At 39.7% G+C, this 20090-nt stretch overlaps 1 protein-coding gene across 3 annotated transcripts; it reads right to left on the minus strand.

Annotated features, from left to right (window-relative positions):
• Nucleotides 1-1918: 1918 nt before the first annotated feature.
• Nucleotides 1919-19376, minus strand: HRH1 (histamine receptor H1). 3 transcript variants are annotated; one of them, XM_082060002.1, is made up of 4 exons: nucleotides 19190-19376; nucleotides 8098-8294; nucleotides 4979-6091; nucleotides 1919-4150 (listed from the first exon to the last, which is right to left on the minus strand). In XM_082060002.1, exons 3-4 carry the CDS (start codon nucleotides 5969-5971, stop codon nucleotides 4115-4117), a joined length of 1029 nt encoding a protein of 342 aa, XP_081916128.1. In that variant the 5' UTR covers nucleotides 5972-6091; nucleotides 8098-8294; nucleotides 19190-19376; the 3' UTR covers nucleotides 1919-4114. The 3 variants fall into 3 exon arrangements, with proteins under 3 accessions (XP_081916128.1, XP_081916127.1, XP_081916126.1); XM_082060001.1 differs by adding an exon at nucleotides 7585-7680 and having other exon boundaries at nucleotides 1919-6091; XM_082060000.1 differs by having other exon boundaries at nucleotides 1919-6091.
• Nucleotides 19377-20090: the final 714 nt, after the last annotated feature.

Consider the following 20090-nt stretch of genomic DNA (forward strand, 5'->3'; position numbering starts at 1 on the left):
CAAATGGATGCTGTGTATTTCTTTTAAGCCATACTTCTGTTGAAACATATCAGAGTTTGAACAAAAGATACCTGGCAGATAAAATGATAAGGGATACAAATATTGTTAAAAATGGAAATGTTGTTAGACCTGCCAGATGTCGATATGGTTTTAACTGTTACCATACACAAATGTACATCCCTTTCAGGGGGAACTCATACTTTTTAACTGGGGGAGATCTCAGATGGCCCTTTTGTAGTAGCCTGTTATGTGTGCTCACGTGCCTGTGCATATATAGAATGTACATCTCACATTTGATTTTTTTATATTTCTATTTTAGACTGTAAGATGACCATGTAGAAATGATCTATTCCAGTGTCAGGTATGTATCATTTTTAAAGATTATTTGGAATTCGGTGTCAGGAGTGTAAACTATTTTCATGAGCTATTTCTCACACAGTGCTAATATTAATTGTTATTTTTACCATCTAGTTCTTCAACAGACAAATAATTTTATGAAAATTAATAATTTTGTCATGGTTCTCAATGAATTTTTTAAAAGTTGTTATGTATGCATCATATTTAAACTTAACTTGGCACTTCCAAATTAACTAATTCTCATTCTGGTGGTGGGAATGCATGCACTGAAACTTTCTAGAATACTCTTACCCCTTGTCTTTAGGAATTTAAGGCATCCCAGGCAAGTTAGGAGGATAGTCCTCTAGCATCCTTGATAACAATGAAAAGATACAGCAATCTGCAGAATTAGGGACCTGCTCTAGAGCTATTCAGAGGTGTCTGTAGTCCTTCTGTATTAATATGTTAGGACTAGAAATACATTTTAGAAGTGAATCTTTCAGTCATTTTCATTTATTGTGCTATCATGAAGTGCCTCACAAAGTACTCTCACAGAAACCTAGTGGAGTCCTTTTAGATGATGGAATGAAGCCAAAATGTGCACCTACACTAATGTTTCCTTTATTGAGTACCACATTTCCTGACAATAATATGGGAAAAGAAATGTACTAGATGGCAGGATGCTCTTGCTAATTGCATGCCTCCATTAATTAACTTCTGTGATATGCAGTATTTGATACAGAAGCCCAGAATTCTCATTACCCACTAGATGTCACCATTCACACACAAAAAATAGTGAGTATTTCTTTTTCTGCCTCTTAAAAGCGAGGTGGGTTATTCTCACCACATCTTAAACTAGAACTCCAGTTCAAGAAATCCCAAGAAATTTGTTATGTTCTCTTAAAGCTATGCATCCTCTGACCTTGTTTATTAACTGGAAAATACTGAAAATATTTTAGGGGAACCACCCCTGGAATACTCTCTTGAGGCTTGGCCCCACATAGTAGTAGGCTTCTCCATTCCTCACCCTAATTTGTTTTCCTCTGCTTCTCTTACATTCAGAGCCATTTCAATTGCCTGTTCAGTAAAACAAACTGGTAAATCATGTTCGGTACCTTGTTAATTGGAAGTTTAAAATAGGCAGTATCTTCTTTTCCTATTTTGTTATCTATTATAACTGTCACATCAGAGAATCTCACTATAACACCTTCCTCTGTCTTTACTAACACAGTTACACTAAAATTAGGGATAAAAATGAAGGGAGATAAAAAATCTTCAGGCAGCTTTATTTGCCTCGGTTTAGCTGTTCTGTGTTTGAATGTTCTGCAACTGTACTAGAGGTATTCTTTAACTGTCATAGTTTTTAGACTAATTTTCAGTGATTTTGTTTAAGTTGCTGTTTCATGTATTAATACATTTTCAAGTCAGAAGAGGCAATTGTCACCATAAAGAGGAGAGACCTCTTGATAACTCAAAGTAGCCCTTGAGTGAGCATGTTTCAGCAGTGCACATGTTAGGGAAGTTTCTTTTCCTTAGGTTTTCTGCAGCAGAGACTCAGGCATAGATTGCAGAAATTCTTCTCAAATAAATAGTTTATTTGCAAGGTACAGCACAGAGCAGCTCAGTGTCTCCAGTGGAGAGACACTCAGCAGAGAAAACCTCGAGCAGTTACGCCCTTACAATCTAAGCTTCCCACCCCTCATGCATCAGTTTGGGCCAACTGTAAAATTAGAATCTGGGGTCTCCCCAATCTCTTTATTTTCATCAGGTAGGTTGTTTCTATCTCTGCAGATAGTTGTTTTTCTTTTTACTAACCAGGCTAGAAGTCAATTCAAGTCCTGACCTTCAGTTATAATTTTGCGCCTGCAGCTGGGGAGAAAAATAAGTCCTCAGCACTAACCAAAACATTATTCTGTTTCTCTTCTTCTTTTAGACCCTCTGATCCATTCCTTTATTTATCTCCAGGGATGCAGTTTCTGTTGAGGATCAAAACTCCCCATATCTTCCAGCTTGAACAGTCACTGGGGCCTTTTTTGCTTAACGAGGCAGAAAGTTCAAAAGCTCACAGCTTGCAGCCTAAGCGAACTTAGTCACTTGTGCTAAGGAGTTACACTAAGCAGGTTCTATATAAGCAGTTTCTAAATAAGTTCTGTAAGAAGCAGTATACCAAATAATTCAATCAGCTAAGGCAGTCTGTGCCCTAACAGTACACTAATAACTGTAGCTGATTTTTTTATTTCCTCAAGGCTAACCTAAATTACCATCCATTTTGGCTAGAATCACAATAGAAAAAATATCATCACGGCTGTGAATCTGAGCAATTGTTTGTGAAAGGCCATTGGATTAGAGCATATGTTTCAAAAGATGCTGCTTTGTGGTCCAAAATAAGGTGAATTTTACTACTTGTGCAGATACTACTCCTGCAATTAAAAAGTTGTCTGAATTCTGGAATGAATTTTGCTGCTTCTGTATTCTGTCTCTTATTTTGCCTTTTTTTTTTTTCTCCTAGATTTGAGAACACTTTGCAGTTATGTATGCTACTTGTCACCAAAGTCAACTACTCCCTGAACCAGGTATGATACATTGAAATTGACTGAATTTAAGTTTATTCCTTTAACACATTTTTCAATTTATTAAAATGCAGAGATATTAGGGCTTCATCTAATGTTGAATAGTTTAAATACAATTCAGGTATTCTACATGCTACATTCAAGTGTTTCATTCAGATAAATTAAACTGACAGAGGATAATAGGACTTTGCATTTAGTTAGTGTATTATACCCCAAAATTAGGAGCATCATGCAAACGTTATCTTAAGTGTTGGATTGTTCTTGTAAGTCTTGTCATATTCACTTTAGGAAACAGGCACATGTGGCACAGAGGGTCTCTAAGGCGCTCATAATAATTAATTAAGGACATAGAATTCAGAATTTCTCCTCCATCCATTAAAGTACGATTTTTCCCTAATAAGTTAGCTCGTGTGACATACACCACTGTGTATTTTTTTTTGCTGAGGAACTGTGTTTTCTTCTTTTGGGAACAATCTATACCTAGCTGCACTTAGGAAGAGGGGATTGATTCCTGTTGTATGACAGATGTGGATGAGGCCCTGAGCAACACAATGCAATGCCAAGGCCAGCCCAGCTTTGACTTGTAGGTTGTACTTAGATGTGTTCCTGAGATCCTTTCCAACCTAAACTATTCTACTATTGTGTTTGTTCTGAAATATTTTGCAGCATTTACAGCATGATTTATAAAATGGGGTTACATATAAAGGACAGAAAAGTTAAACATACTTCATGTGTTTTATTTTCCATTTTGCGAGCTTGAGTTGTTGCTCATGAGTTTGCCTCGGTATAGTAGGAAGAGTTTGCCTGCTACATGATAAGGATACATGGATTAGTATTGCCGCTGCATGCTTAGGTTACTTGCCAAGTCGTAGGAAGAAGAAAATATGTGTAGTCTATAATCAACTGCATTTTGTAAGTCTTGAAACAACAGCATATCCCTCTTGACTAGACAGAGATAGTATGTTGAGTATGGGAAGTCTTAGCAAAATTTACAGGACATAAAAATGCTTTTTTATTTTCAGTAAAGTTAACATGTACAGGTATAAATGAAGTAAGCATGATATCAAAGAGATACAGTAGGTTACAATATAAGTTGACATTTCAAAAAAGCTTATGATTTAGGTGAAGCTATAAATAAATAGATTTCTTTAAACAGTTGAAGTTTCTTTCTTTGGCTATGCAAAGTATCTCCTCTTGCAGATCATCCTTCACAAACAATGTGTTCCCATCTTTAATTGAGTAAACTGAAAGAGAAAAAATATATTTGTCCAGTCACAGAAATGTGATTCTGTTTCTTCCCTTTCTGTAGCTCAATAGTTTATAATCACTGAAGATCTCTATTTGTATCTCCAGTTTTTGTTCTACATGATGAAAGAGGTAATCCCAAACTATAAAATGTACAACAGTGGAATAGTTCTGAGATTGCCCACGAGTTTTTCAGACTCCTGATCTGAAGTAGTTCTTCAAATGTATTAAAGATGTTAACCGGTTGTTTCCTACTTTTACTAACTTTTGTTTATAAATTACCGTTTTCCAAAGTCCTCCGCTTTATCTGTGGTGTTTGTCAGTGAAAGTGGAACATTTTGTTTGGTTGAACAGTTGAGCTGCTTTTTAGTTCAAAAAAACTCAGACCAATATCATTGTATGTGCAGGATCTTTTTGAATGTCTTCTTGAAAGTCTGGTTACAAAGAGGATACAGGAACGGGTTTAAGGCGGAGTTCATATAGCCAAGCCATATAGTGAACATGTGATATTCCAAAATCTGTTCATTGGTATGGAAAGCTTTTATGGTAAATAATACAAAATATGGAAGCCAGCACAGCATAAAGGCTGCCATTATGACCCCTAACTGCTTAGCTGCTTTCCTTTCCCTGTTCCCACGCGGTCCTTGCATGTGCCTTTTGGAATGGGTCTGCAGACTCTGCCAGGTTTTCCTCAGGTAAGCCAATCCTCTGAAATCCCTGTTCTCAGCCTTTTCCTGAGGACTGCAGGCTGTCTCAGGATTAGGATCAGAGGGGTCTCTACAGGTTACCTCATCTGTGAAACTGTGGTTGTCTGATGCATTACTTACATCACTGTCTTGCGAGCAAGGCTCCTCTTCATTTTCATTGCCTTTTGTTACACACACAGCCTTCTTTCCTGCTTTGTCCATGCCTGGCTCAGACTGGGCAGCAGTGAGAGAAAAACAGCCCCATTTAAGGACTTCCTTATTACTCTTGCTAACAAATACCTTTGAAGACCTGTCAGGTTTACTGAAATGAACCTCTGCCTCCATATTTTTGGGCTGAGAGGAACTTTGCTTGTCTTTGGGAGAGGTGTTCTCTTCTAAGATTTGCTTTTGGAGGCAAGTATTTTGCTCGTCCTTCGTCTTACTCTGATGTATGGTGGTTTTTTCTGAGAAAGACCGGTATGATCCATCAATGAGCTCTCGGTGCTTACAGTGTTTTCGAACAGCTCTGAATATTTTATAGTAGAACCATAACATCAGGATAGAGGGTAGGTAGAAGTTGATAATGGCTGTCAACACTTTGAAGCAGGTGACTTCAGAGAATTCAGTTTCGCACTTGTTTTCATTTACTGTTCTTTCCCCATTCCGAGCAAAAACATGCCATCCTAGGATTGGAATGACCCACATGAAAGAGAGCAACCAAACCCCCAAAATAATGAGCAGTGCTCTCATTTTTGTTCTATACTTGAGATATTTCAGTGGTTGCTGAACGGAACGATAACGGTCAATGCACAATACGAAGAGACTGAAAATGGATGCAGTACTGGCCACATAATCCATTGACAGCCAGAACGAACAGGCTGGTAAGCCTAGGGTCCATGCAGATCTTAGGAAATAAACAATATTCAGGGGCATAACAGCTGCACCAACTATAAGATCTGCAATAGAGAGGCTGACAATGTATAAATTGCCAACTGTTTGCAGCTTCTTCTCAGTTTTCACAGCACATAGTACTAATATATTCATGACAATAGTGATCATTGAAATGCTTCCCAGGAACAGACCTAGAAGAGCTAACTGAGAGTTAGTGAAGTTCACTGTTGTGTTTTTTGACATCTTTTGCTCAAGGACACAGAATGAAAATCAGAGAAGAAGTCCAGGCCTTGGAAGTTCAGTTTTGGTTTGCACTCCTGGATGAAAACGTGTTGGATTGCTTTGTGATTTTTATTCCCAGAACTACAGAAAAGAAAAGAAATATGCTCAAACACCATAGTACTAAAATAAGATAATGAAACTAATCTGTGCTTTAGCTTAGCACTGTCCCTTTTAGGCCTTCCTTAAATGATGAATTTTTACAACATTTTATACGTGGGTAATTTAAGATGTGTTCTATGGAAAATACTGAAGCAAGCTCCATGAACCAATCCACAATGGTTTGCAGAGGAGTTTCCTGGGCCTTCATATAATTCTGACCCCAGAATCTGGAGAAGAAATGTAAATCCTTACCGTTTTGATTTCTTATATCTCATGAAGCAGCTGATCATGAACCATAACATAAACCACATATTGGCGAACCAATTTAAAGTGTGCTAATAAAAAGTAAACTAACATGATTTGTACTACAGAATTTTTAAACCAGTGATTATTTACAAACTGCATCTAATAGTTTAAGAATACAGCAGCTGGATTTAACTATCCACCAATAATTAAGTGACAAGGTATTCCAAAGAATAAGAGGACTCCAGCCAGTGTACACCTTTAGCTGATACACAGAGTCTCAAATAACTCCGAAGGCTGTAGCCAGTGCTGTGTTTTCACTGGAAAGCAGTTGTTCACATGATAGGTAACGAGTAATTTCTTCCTGGCTGATTTAGGCTTAAGCAGATTTCAAACATTTGAAGGTAGCAGCTCTTTTTTATTTCAAATACAAACTAATAGAAGTTCAGGGAAAATAATAGGATTTTTCATGATTAATAAGCATTTTGCAACCTCTCAAATGTATATAAATATAGGGTCTTTTAGGCTGAAGTTTACTAGTCATATGCAAGGACTATTCTCCAGTAACTTGGAGAAGCCATGTCACTGCTGCGTGCTTGCTGTTGCTGTTTGCTGCATTAAAATGGAGAGTAAACTGGAAATAAGAGGATGACACTGAACACATAGCAAGCTTTTCCTTTTATGGCTAAGAAATTTTTCTTATCATTAATCGTCAATAAAGGAGCTAGCTTTATTTGCTTAGAACTTGGGCATGAGCCACACATAGCGCCTTCAGAATGAAAATTCTTTAAAATCTTCCATATCCCCATGATTAGAGTGCCTAGGAATTCCAGTACATGCACTGCAGTGAAAAATAAACAAACACCACACAAAAGGACAACCTACTAAACACCATTGCATACACAAAATGTATTTTACAGTGGGCCACATTTCCCATTTATGTTTGTTTTCTAGTGACACTCATTCCTACATACTATATTTCAGGTGTTATCAAAGAGCAGCAGATTTCATTAGTACAGACACAATGGTGTGTAGCTTTATCTGCACTGGAAAACAGCTATAGGTGCATATTTCACTTGTGAACACAGAGGTTATATATTGAGGTCACAGGCCTTAATTATAAAATGTGTTATTTCCTCCATTTTCTAACACAAGGATAGTAACTCAAATATTGGCAATAAAAGGAGTAAGGATAGAAGGGAAAGGAGGGAATGTAAAGGTAAGAAAAGCACCTTTTCAAAGTTGAGTAGATATGCTATTCCATTACCTAGAAATGCTCTATGCCTTTGGGATCTTCTGCTTCCCAACTGCAAACTTCAGGAGGTGATCTAAAGTCAAAAAAATTATTAATAACATTTCAAGTCTTGGAGCATGTGATCAGTTGACCAGTTCTATCTCCCGGGTACATAAGAAAAATGTTTATGAGAGTGATACATATTTTCTGCCATTTTTCTCTTACAATGTTTATCTATGTTCTAGTAAATCTCTTAGAGCAACAAGCAAGAAAACTGAGACCATAGATATATTAGGTTAAAGTATTTACACAAATAACACTGAGAGTATGGGATTTCTCATCCTTGTTATCCTAAACATGGTCAAAACAATACTATGCAATAGATTATTCACTTTGAATTTCCTGCTAACTTTATCTCTCTCTTATTCCAGTAACCAGGCTAAACCAAGATAAAATGTTTGAGTACTTTCTAAGAAGAGGTCAAATTCTTTCTTCCTTAAGCTTTACTTACAAGTGCCTGGTGTTGAGAAAGAAGATGTGTGTTTGGTAGCAGTAGCATCCATAGGCAGAGGAAATACATACACTGTGGGGTGTGAGCTCAGGAGTTGTATTGTGTAATTCTCTACAGCCTTCACATTCTGTCAAGTACGGTTCTTCAGTGACAGCAAGTCACAGATGTCAGAAGATCAGAGAGGTCTGAAGCATCTCCTGTTAGAGAATGAAAACAGAAGTTACTCCACAGATTTTAAACCAAACGTGTCTGGTGATGGGAAATGGTTCTATCCCGTCTATCGTTGTCTTTCTTTCCACAGCTATACACTGTAACCTCACTGCTGGAGTTAACTATCTGGGGCATGGTCAAGACAAGAAGTTGACATTGATTGCTTCAGGGACCTCATAAAGAAATGACTGATCTTCACCCTCGCATATTTTCTTTTAATTTTGTGGCAAAATACAGGGAGAGAAGTAACTGAGTCTTCAACAGAACAAATAACAACAAAGAGAGGTATCTGATTAGACAGCTCTCCTTGGTTATTTATGAATTGCATATGGAATAAAACATAGAGCAGGATACAGTAAAAGGTGCTGAAAGCTTCTCACTGCTGTGGTGAGACTGGGTAGGATTTAGAAAGCAGCCAGCAGACCTTGATCTGGATTTAGGAGTATTCCAAAGAAGGCATGAAGATCTAGTTTTTCAACTCATGCTCCACGTGTATTAAAATGTCTTAAATTAAATAGCAAAGCTTGATAACTTTTCTGTTTTGGAAGAGCTTATACAGGCTATAAAAATAAAAATAAAATTTCAGGGTAGCACTTGCTCTTTTAAAAATACACATGCTAACAAGTACTCCATATTCATCATAATACTGTCTTATTATGTAATTTTCCTTGCAGTGTCATTTGAGTAGTTCATAGTCTCTCATGGATTTTATCTTCTCTGCTTTATAGAGAGCTGGTCATATACTATTAAATTTTAAACTGAAATTGAGGAACGGGTCAAAGTAATCTGCTTAACATCACACAGTAATGTTAGATCTAAACCCAGCTAAGGCTCCCTTGCCTTCCAAACAGTGTCGTGACTACTATACTGTTTATTTCTGTCTAGACTTTGGGTCTGTATTCATTCAGACGCCCTAGACAGCAATGGTGATTTACTTTTTTTTTTTTTAATGCAGTCCATGCAGCTAAGCCTGGCTTTGATGTTCTGACATCTTTCATTGTAGTAAGTCCACTTACATGACAGGTTCTAATATGGCTGGAGTGGGTCTATACCCATTAACAAATGTCTACAGTGTTAATTGCTGGAAGGGGCTTGCAAGAACCACTTGTCCTAGTCTGAAGTGAGTAGATCATGAGGATATTGAAGATTTACAGTAGCATTCAATTTTTCCTATTGAACAATTTATGTTTTTCACCTATGATCTTTTACAACCTTGACTTTGTGAGTATTCTCCCACCAGAGACAGTACTGTAAGAGTCTGAGTAAATTACATTTTGGAGTGTGTTGATGAGAGGTAACTGGAAGAGGGTCCCCATACCTTTAGCATGCAAGTTCTATACCCAGCACATACTTCCTACCTATTTAGGTACAATTTGAAGACAAATTGTACCTTTGAATCCATCAAAAAGGTGTAGCAAGGGATTGAGTTCACTGCAAAACGCTTAGAATAGAGCAGAAATGCAATGTTGCTTTTGTATGATCTAGTCCTTGCAACTGTCTCTTTGCATTCCCTAGCATGCGACACCATGTGCTGCTGCCGTTTCTGCTTGAGATCTTTCAGATTATGCAGAATTCTCCTTAACAACAAGTTACGATAGACACTTAGCAGCATATCAGACATACTGCAATCCCAAACTCACGTGTACATGAAAGAGGATTTGATGGCTTTCTTGAATCTTCTGAGGGCCTGGTGAAGAGTTCCAACACAGGAGTGTCTGTTCATCTCTCACCCATCACTGTCCATGCTCTTTTGCTAAGGAGTAAGTTGCAGAGGGCCTACATTTCCCTCTCCTACGCAGGCCAACCAAACAGTACAACCGAAAACAGTCAAACAGTACAAGAGAAAACCGTAAGCTTCTCCTGAGAAGCAAAGATGGCTGCACCCAAAATAGCACGCAGAAATGTTATATGTCAGTGCCCTCTAATTCTGCTCTGTATTTGGAGCCATTATATCACAGTCTTGCCCACTAAGCTTACATTGAACAGCTACGCAATTGCCAGTCTTTGCTAGACTTAGCACATTTTGCCACGCAACTTTGTCCAGTGGAAGATAACTAAACAATAATAAGCCTTGCTCTGTATTATGAAATTCACTGATCATCTCTTCTGTGCTCTAAGGAATACTGTAATCTACAACTTTTTTCCTTACATTTCCTGCTGTCATCATTAGTAGTGATGGTAACAAATATCACCAGCAATTAGTGGTCACCGTGATTTGCAATAGCAGCTTCTTGCTCTTCACTGAGGCACACACACCATTTTGTAGTGGATGTGGTATGTGTGGTATATGTACCCCTGTTCAGGAGCTACTGGTTTAGTTCCTTATCTGTAACTTAGTTCCCAATAATACTTACCAAATATCTTCTAATATTTGGACGGTTTAATTCATTGCACTGAGGCAGAGCTCACTAATACAGAACAGATTTTAAAGATGTTTTCAGTGTAAGATCTTAGAGAGCTCTTGGGAATTTCTAAACCCTGACCTCACCATGAAATGCCTTTTTTTTTTTAGTGTCTGTAAAGAGCTTTCTCTCCAAAGAAAATCAGCAATTGTGATTTGTTTGTTATTTTATCACAGTGATAATCCTTCCCAGGAACAATCTACTGGGAGATGCTAAATGGATGCCTCACTGACTCATTAGGGCAGGTGCAACCTATTAAGTCCTGACTAAGTGGGAGTAAGTTTCTAGAAACAGATGCTGGCACATTGCTTATTAATAGATTCTACAGAAACTACAGCTACAAGAGGAAAAGGATAGGCTACAACAAAATTCTTGTTTGTCAGACTAAGTTCAAGGCAGAAGGTAAGATTTGATTTCTGATGACCCATGTTGACTATTGATACCAAATAGCTGGCAAAAAGAAACTTAACACTGTTTTGAAAGTGTTAATGAGCAGGCACTTTATTCAGCGTGCTGAACGCTGGGAGGATCTCTCCTCTAATCAAGCGCACGCATGGCTCACACTTCTTGGTATTTATTACACAGACCAATTGCATATTCATGAGTTTCTACTGCTTAATTCATGCATTAAATATAGCTTATTTACATAATCATGCCCTTTGTCGGGAGTCCTGTTTTGGTACTTGATGGTCTCCATCTGGGGTCTCTGCTCTTGGCAGACCAGTACCCCCACTTACAAGTGTCAGCTCCTTGTCCTGGGCTCTTGAGTGTGCATGTTGTCGGTTGTGCTGCTGCACAGCAAAAGCCATGGAGCTCTTGCTTTATCTGCTGGAACATCCTGCTTGTCCAGCCTGCAAACCAAGGCCAGCTTTGCCTCGTGGCCAGTCTCTATTTGTTTCTCTGTTAAGTTCCTGTTGCATTATGCCTGGTCTTGTTACGTTAGGCCTAGTCTGGTTTCTAAACGACATTTTTTCCTCTTATCACTGCATTGTACTTAAGAAGCCTATTTGTTTCTAGTGATTTTTAAAAATTAGGTGTTGAAAGTATTAATACACTAGAGGTTTGTTTAATTTTCCTCTCAAATACTTATTTGTTACTCTGTAAGAAAACAATCCCTAGGCAATGCCTGCCAGTATTAAAGGAATATTTTTGATAAATAGTAAATGAAAAACATGGTAACCTTCCTGTTGTTCCCATTCAAATGACCCATTATCTTTGTCCAGGAAGGACCGGTTTGTTTTGTTTTGTTTTCCAGAAAATTGTCGGCCACTATCACTGGAAAAACTGGATTCCTTCTATGTTTGAGTTGTCTCTTCTAGTTAGTCTGAAATAAAAAGACTACACAATATGAAGCTTTAGCATCTGACCAGTCAAATTTTGTCAGTCCTCCTAAATTTTCCTCTTCTCCCCACATACCTATTCTAAGGGCAGTGAGAGTATAAAGAAATCTTTTACTATGTGAACAGACCACTCAGCCTGACTTGTAATTACTTTCATTCCTTATTTATGTTATGACTCTTCCTTTGTGTGATGAAACTCTTAACCAACAGATTTGGACATGTAGCTGTCTACTTTTGTATAGACTTGTATTGCATTTGGTGGCAGAGATTTTTTTTCAGTGGCTCGTGATGTAAATGCTGCCTTGGAGAAAAATGAGGCCAGAACTACTGTAGCAGATGGACACTATTGCAGATACGCTGAAATCTACTTTTCAGGCTAGACTGCAGAGAGAAAACTGCCGTCTGTGTGGCTGAATTGGTGATCTGCATGCTGTTTTCAGGAGTTGCACACACTGGGAAATGGTGAGGCTTTTAGTGTGCCAGTAGGGACTGGCAAGGATACTGTTCCTCAGGAGGGTAAAGGCAAGCAGGCTGTTTCTGAAGAAATCTCCATGCTTTCACTTCCAAAGAGAGTGAATGGTCCAATGCTATATTTACTGCACTTCTTTTCCCCTTCCTGGTTCAGTCACTTGTCTAAACAATGTCATGAATAGGCTGCATGGTTTCAAAACAAGAGCAAAGCAGAATAGGAGTAATGCGGATATATCCATGCTCCTAAGACATATTCACTTATCTCTAGGAGTGCACATGGCAGCTCATTTTAAAATACTTTAAGTGAAGGCTCCTTGAATTCATTCATCGGTTTGTTTGGAGGGTGCACTGCACTGTGAACGGCCCCCTCGCTCAGAGCAGCGAGGGAGGGACCCCGTAATGCAGTAGCGCAGAGGGATTAGGGCAAGGTCATCACTTGTGCCTGTTTGTACAGGACCTGTATTGCTCAGCTGTGGTCTGGTCTGTGATGTCAAAGTTATCTGTATCACTCTAGCTTGGCTGGTGCTGTTATAAGAATAGCAAGATGACCTTATGAAGAACAGAAAGACAGAATGCAGAGCCTACTGTGAAAGGAACTTGAATTTTTTAAGTGACTTTATGAAGTCTTTCAAGGACAAACAAATATGTATGATTATAACTGTATGATATATTGAGTTTGTAACTTGTTTATGTCAGGATATTTTATTTTTAGTCCAGTGATTCCACTATGCTATTGCTTTTTTTTTTTTTTTTTTTTTTAATTTGTGTGTCTCCTATTAGGGTACAGGCTGTCAGGACTGCAAGTAAATACTGCTTTTATTTAATTGAGGAAATATTGTATCCAGTTTCCTTAAGTGAGGCATAATTCAAAGACCAAGAAAATGTTTGGGCAGGCTGAAAGATTTGAAAATATAAGTGAAAGTTCAGCTTGGGGCTTGTAGGTGATGCTGGACTTGATTATACTTGGTATTTTCAGGATTCAGTTTTTACAGAATCACAGCAGTTCCTTCTACAGCCACATGCATGCATCACATTGGCAGGCTACATGCTGCTGTCAACACAGATTTTTCTGATTGCTGATATTTATGCTTTTATTTGGCTGGGGGTCCTGGCTTTAGTAGGAATGATATTAGCCCCAGTTTTAGCTATCCGCCAGCAAAAAGTTTAGACCTCCACAGCCTTCTGAAATAAAGTTTTAGCATGAATAAGACAAATCATTACATGAAGTCATGCTGTCCTTACTTGCACACACGCACCCTGAGTCCTTGTAACAAGCTCTGAACTTTCAGAGGAATTTGAGTGCTTGAGTCTGAGTCACCACTGAGCACAAATCTTGATTAAGATGCTGCGCTGTGTCTGCTTGTGAAGACTTGTCTCTCTCAGAAATAACCAGCTCCTCTGGTGCTCTGACCTTGCCCCACCTCCCCGTACTGCTCTCTTCATTAGGTTAAGAATGCTGCACTGGATCCTATCTTTATTCTTCCTCTGGCTTTGCAGTCTGATACCCTTGGGTAACTACTAAGTGTATGTGTTGCTGTTGGGTTTCTCATGGGTGGATAGGGAAGGAAAATTCAGCTGTTCATTTTTTTGAAACAAGGTTAGTGAGTACTAGTGAAGGGGAAAGATATTTTTAATCATATTTTCTTGTTTTCAGAATGGTTACTGTTTGTGGCTCGCAATCTTGCTCTGGGTATGCTCTTATCTATAAACAGTTTCTCATTAATACTCTCAGATTTCAGATTGTTTATGCATAAGTCCCTTCAAAATTGTTTTTCCCTGTTGTATTTATGGTACTAATTTCACTGCATATCATCTCTTTTCTATTTCTTTTCTTTGGAACTCACAAATAGTGTTGGAAGCCTGAGTAAATTAGGGAGTTCTGCAGGCTTACACAGTACCTACTAATTCAGGACATTGTTCTGAGTTCTTCACATTATTTTTTTAGACTGAGAATTGACTCTTTGAAAGCATTACTTTTCCACACGTAATGAAGGACAGAGCATCTACGTCTTTGATATCTCTACACTGGAGTTTGTACACTCGGAACCACATTCTGCTTATTTGAATTTTCATTGTTCCAATGCTGATCCATATTCAACCATGTTTTGTAAATTCTCAAGACATAAATCAATAGTTGAAAGCAGGTATGGAAAGCAAAGGCAGAGTAGAAGAAAGTGTATTTTCCTGCGCATTTCAGTGTATCCTGCTTTGTGCGAAAGCTGTGATGTTCTTTTTCAGTCCTCTGCTTGAGCTTCCCTGAGCTTTACCAGGTCTTTCCTGATCCTCCCTTGGCCCTTTCTTCTGTGGGGAGGAGAAATTAATAGCTGGCCTGTATGATTAATATGAGAGCTACAGGAATAATTATTAAATATCTCTTGGCATTCAACTACTGACAGAACCTTGGGTAAGGAAACACCACTTAAATTATTTAAGAAAAAAATGTCTGGATGTGTTTCATAATCTAGACAGCCTAAATTAGCAATATTACAGTTGCAGGCTCATTACCTCTCAGGAGAACCAGTGAATGTGGTAGCTTCTGTGCTCTTTGTTTAGGAATGTTCTGAAAATGATTTCGGAAAAGGAAAACAAACAAATGGGAACTGTAGCTACCTTACTGAAAAGAAGGGGCAGCAAGCCCACAAATGGAGTAGTGAATCCCAGGAGCAGCATATGAAAATGAAAGTGATCAAGTTACATTTAATGTTATAATCAACTTGAATTTCTTCTAGTACGTGGCTTATAGTAGATCTATGGTCTTTGACTCAGTGGATAAAGTACATGAACAGATATCCAACATCCAGTCTGGTAGCAGTCAATATCTACCTATATGTAACTAGATTATCACTGGAATCTATTAAACCTAAGAAAGCAGCTAGACTCTTTGATGTATTAATGTTTAAAATGAAGCCCATCTGGAGAATCCTCAGCAAAATTGTGTAGTCCTAGCTGCTCGAAAGTTGATGTGTTTTGTTTGTTTGGAGTTTTTTGTTTGGTTTGTTCATTGGCATGGGGTGTTTTGTTTGTTTGTTTGTTTGGTTGGTTGTTGTTTTTTTTTTAAGATTGCTGTTAATGATTGTGTATCATTGAGAGCTCTAATCCATGCTGAGGAATACAGACCTGGAGCAGAGGATGTCTTTATATTCAGTATCCTTATTAGAGTCAATATTAGTAGGCAGAGATCTTAAATGTCATGTTTTAACTACTAATAGTGTCACCTAAACCAATAGAGTCTGCAAGTGTAGCCTCAGCATCTTTCCCGTGCCGGTTGCATGAAGTGGGACTTGGAAACCTGTTGGATGTCTGGGTATTTCTGTTTTATTCTGGTGTCCTGTCCCAGCCCAAGCCCCCAGCTGTATAGTGCTGCTGTCTTCTGATGTTTGACCTTCGTACTAGTACTGAAGGTTCCTAAGCTTGTTGGTGTGCACACGTTCAGCCATATGATTGACTACTTAATTAAAATATTTTCTATATAGTAGTGTACTATGACATGTATTCACTTTTTTCCTGAAGATATATATTATTTTTTAAGTCTGTATCTTAATCTGAAATTCTCAGCAGTTAGGTATTCCCTTTTTTTTCCTCTGGCTGGCATTTTTTAACAACTCTCCTTAACACTAGGCCAATATTTCATGAGCATTAAAACCAAAAGAGCTAACAGGAGATGAACACATTCCAAACAATGTTCTGACCTTCAAAACATAAGCTTGGACTTTTCCAGTGACTTGACTTCCCGGTTTAAGTTGTACTAGATGTCAGTTTTTCTCATGACAGAATGCTAGTTCCCATATATGGATCATTTTTGCCCAGAGGTTGGGAGAAAACTCCATCATGACTAGAATCCTAAAGTTAACAGATATGGTGTTAACTATCCCTGCTCCACCTCATTTAGTTTATTATCTCTTAACAAATCAGTATTGAAATGCTATTGTCACTAAGTAGTGCCATGATGGAGAAGTCTTACCTTCTCTACTCCGTTACCTATCTGTTAAAAGAGACTTTTGCTTTTTGTGTCAGACCTATTAAATAACTGCTGTAATAGATGAAAACTGCTTGTGCTTTGATGTAGCAAGCAAAACCACTAGCTGTAAAATCTCTTATAAATAAGAGGGATTTTCCAGTGTTGTAGTGCCTTTAAAGCAGAGTAGCCACAGTGGTGCCTTTTCACTGGGGATTTTTTCCTATTATGGGAATCCATTAACCCAACTCCCTAAAACAGGACATCTTTCATACTGGGATAGCAAAAAATCTTTAGAGTTATTTGGACTCCACCTTGTGTTACAGTTCATCAAGAGTTGGAGTAAGTAGTAAAACTAGCTGGTTTTAGTCTTTCTGCATCAGAAATGCAGTTAACTTTTAAATGACTGGTTGAGTTATGTTTTAAAATATCAAGGTCTGTGTGTTTCTTTTGAAGCGACTCTGTGAGTCACTACTGGAAAGTCACTAGCCAAAAAAATAATGTATGTAAATAAGAGTTTAAATGTTGAGGTTCCATACCACAATACTATATCAGCTAATTTCTATGCAGTTTAATAGTTTCCAATAGAAAGGATGGGGTTTGGATAAAGGAAGCTTCATTGCCTGACAGAGAATTAGTTAACCACTTGTGAAGCCTGATGAACCCACCTACAAATAACTTATCTGAATTCTGAGGAAATGCTAGAAGTGGAGTAGACTTACTGTTTTACAACAAAAGTCAATTAGCTTCAGCAAAGAGAGATTTCTCAAGCTCAGGTTCACATCCTTCAAGCTTATATCTCTTTTCTCTAGCTCTTAGTGTAGATATTGAAGAACCAAATGTTTCTAGTCTTCAAAAGAAAGAAAAAAAATTCTTAAATCTCTCCTTGCCCCAGTGTTACTGTCTGGTCATGTTAAGCACAGACTGGCTCATGTTCATATTAATATTCCAATTCATGATAGTAAATTTCTTCCTAATACTTTACTAGGTTCTATTAAACACCAACCAACCAAACCCAACCCCTAACCAACCAAACAATAAAACCCCACACAACCCCAAAACAAAACAAAAAAACCACACAAACCCAACCCCCCCAGAGTAGTGCTATTAACATTTTGTAAGCCATGTTGAACCCTTTTGGGTCAAAGAAAATCAGATTAATATTGTGAATCTTCATCCTGTCCCCCAAAAACTACTGGAGTGCTGATCAATACGAAATTTCTGTAGGGATTTACCAAAATAAACTTGAATTTCAACCCAAGCAATCTTTTGGTGCTTTTAAGCTATAAGAAAGACTTCATCACAAAAAGGCACAAATTTAGAAATCCCAGTGGGTGTGAGGATTTACTGTCTCCTTGTACTGTTATTAAAAGCAAACCCTGTTACTGAAACGTTTGGTTTCAGCTCACTTAGATATATAAACGTATAACACTTTTTTTTTTTCTCTTCTCTAATTTAGGATTTATATTGAGTTATCAGTCTCTTTAAACATTTGGTAGCCTTACTGTAGTAATGAGTTCCTTCATATGTTAGCAATAACCCATTCGATGTCCAAAGTATTTTTTTTTTTCCCATATAAATACCTGATTTAAACAACCTTCTACTTTTCTCCAGGCAGTTTTATTGTTGCTTGTTGAATTAAACAGATGTCTAAGATGAACTGGTGAAGCACAAGGTCTCTTACAGTTAGAGAGCCTGGCGCCTTGCAAGTCAACAGTTTACAAGAAGCTTCTCCAAGAAGTCTGATTCCTCTCCATCATTCCTGCTCGGTGTCTGTAACAGGAAGGCTGGGGAAGCTATGTCAAGAATTTCCCACAGAGCTGGTTTAGAGAGGGTTCTACCCCCCACTCTTAATGTCTCCCCTCAGGATGTGGTGGACTTTTATCTATTAGAGCAATACCACAAGGTCTGTATGGAAACTAATACATCTAGGATTTTTCCCCACCTGCAGAAGTACAGTTGGCTTCAGAAAGTGCTGAGGGTTAATGTTCAGGCAAATCTTCCTCTTTCTTCAGCTAAGTCACTATTTCTTCCTTAAAACAAAGGAACAACCCCTCCCTCCCTTTCTTAGCCACCTACACTTTCATGGATACTTATTATTTGTCCCCCCATCTGAACATCATCTTGGTGCTCTATCCCTTGCTGGCACGCAGGGGCAGCTTGGCTGCCGAGCCCAGCAGCAGCGAGGCTGTTGGGTGCCCTTTGTCACTGGCAGGTTTGGAAGTGGCACAAGGGTCCTCTGGGGAAGAAAGCTGGCTGAGGCTGCTATATTGTACTGCTGCACCTTTCTTTTTTTTTTTTTTCCTCGAGAAAAACATGATCGGCTTTGTATGAATCGGATGCTTACGGCCCGGTTCTGTTTGCTTATGTGGGAGGCCCTTTGCACTGACCCCGCGGTCCCGTCTGGGCCATGCTGAGGGTGAAACGCTGCCAGCTGTTAGTTAGGATGGATCGCATAGGGAGCAGCCAGCTTCTGCAAAGTGTTCTATTTAACGCTTAGGAAGAGTTGTTCAAAATGAAGTGTGTTGGTGAGTCGTTGTCCTGTGCTGGTTTTCTTTTATTCTCCTCGGGTCCTCTTCCCTGAGCTCCGCGCTGTCCCTGTCTGCCCGGGCTGGGGAGTCGCACCGACGCTGCCGCCGCTCTCCCCATCCCGCTCTCCCCTTCCCCGCTCCCGCCCCGGGCGCGTCCCGCTGCCGCGGGGCTCGTTCACTCACCGGCAGAGCAGGGAGCTCCGGCGGGCTCGGGGTGGGCGGTGTAGGGCTCTCACGGGACACCAGCAGCGGCGCTCCTCGCCGCTCCCCTTCTTGTTCCCTCCTCGGTATCCGCGTCCCGTGGGTGGGCAGAGCATCCTATCCCATCCTGCCCCTCCCTGTCCCGCCCCGCCGGTGCGGAGCTGCCAGCAGCTCTTTACCGCTGCAGAGAGAGTTTCGCCCGTCTCCGGTTCAGTGCCGCCGGGGGAAGCGCTCGGCTCAGCCTGCCGCCGCGCTCCGGGATCAAGGGCCGGGAGCCGGCGCTGCTGCTCCGCTCGGGGCGGCGTTTCCCTCCTCGGGTCAAGTGCCGCCCGAGGACGCTGCCGACCCGCCCCGTCCCGAAAAATCGGCCGTGGCGAGCGGGTCCGCCGGGCTGGGGAGAAGGCAGCGAGGGGCCGCGGGCGGGAGCTCCGCGGTGGAGAGGCTGCGGCAGCCACCGGCCCCCCGCACGGCTCCCGTGTTGGCTGGGAGCGGCTGGGGACACCTCTGCTCGGCCGTGCACCCCGGTGTGTTGAAAACCTGTAGAAACAGAGGTTGCTTCCGGCTGCAGCAAGGAAGGTGCCCTCAGGTAAAACCGGGAGTCTGCGGAGGATCAGAAATTAAATCCTGGTTTGTGGTCATCCAAGCGCTTGATCTGGCCGCAGGGCCAACACTCTTGCTCAGAGTATGTGTTAAGTAGCTTGGTATGTGGCTGTTTCTTTTGGTGGAGCCATCTTACAAAACTAGTTTAGGACCTGGAAAAATCTCAAATGTACAACACATTATCTCATATCTTAGCTAAACTGGGTTTTTTGGTTTTTTTTTTTGTGACTTCTGTATGTCCAGTGCATCTGCCCCTCATTAAAATATACACACAGGGATTGGG

This window comes from Streptopelia decaocto, assembly GCF_964273445.1.
Source record: "Streptopelia decaocto genome assembly, chromosome: 8".
NCBI classification, from domain to species: Eukaryota; Metazoa; Chordata; class Aves; order Columbiformes; family Columbidae; genus Streptopelia; species Streptopelia decaocto.

Bases quoted from the DNA above. Each gene is read 5' to 3' on its own strand.
- HRH1 (XM_082060000.1), bottom strand. From the start codon at position 5,971: ATGTCAAAAAACACAACAGTGAACTTCACTAACTCTCAGTTAGCTCTT.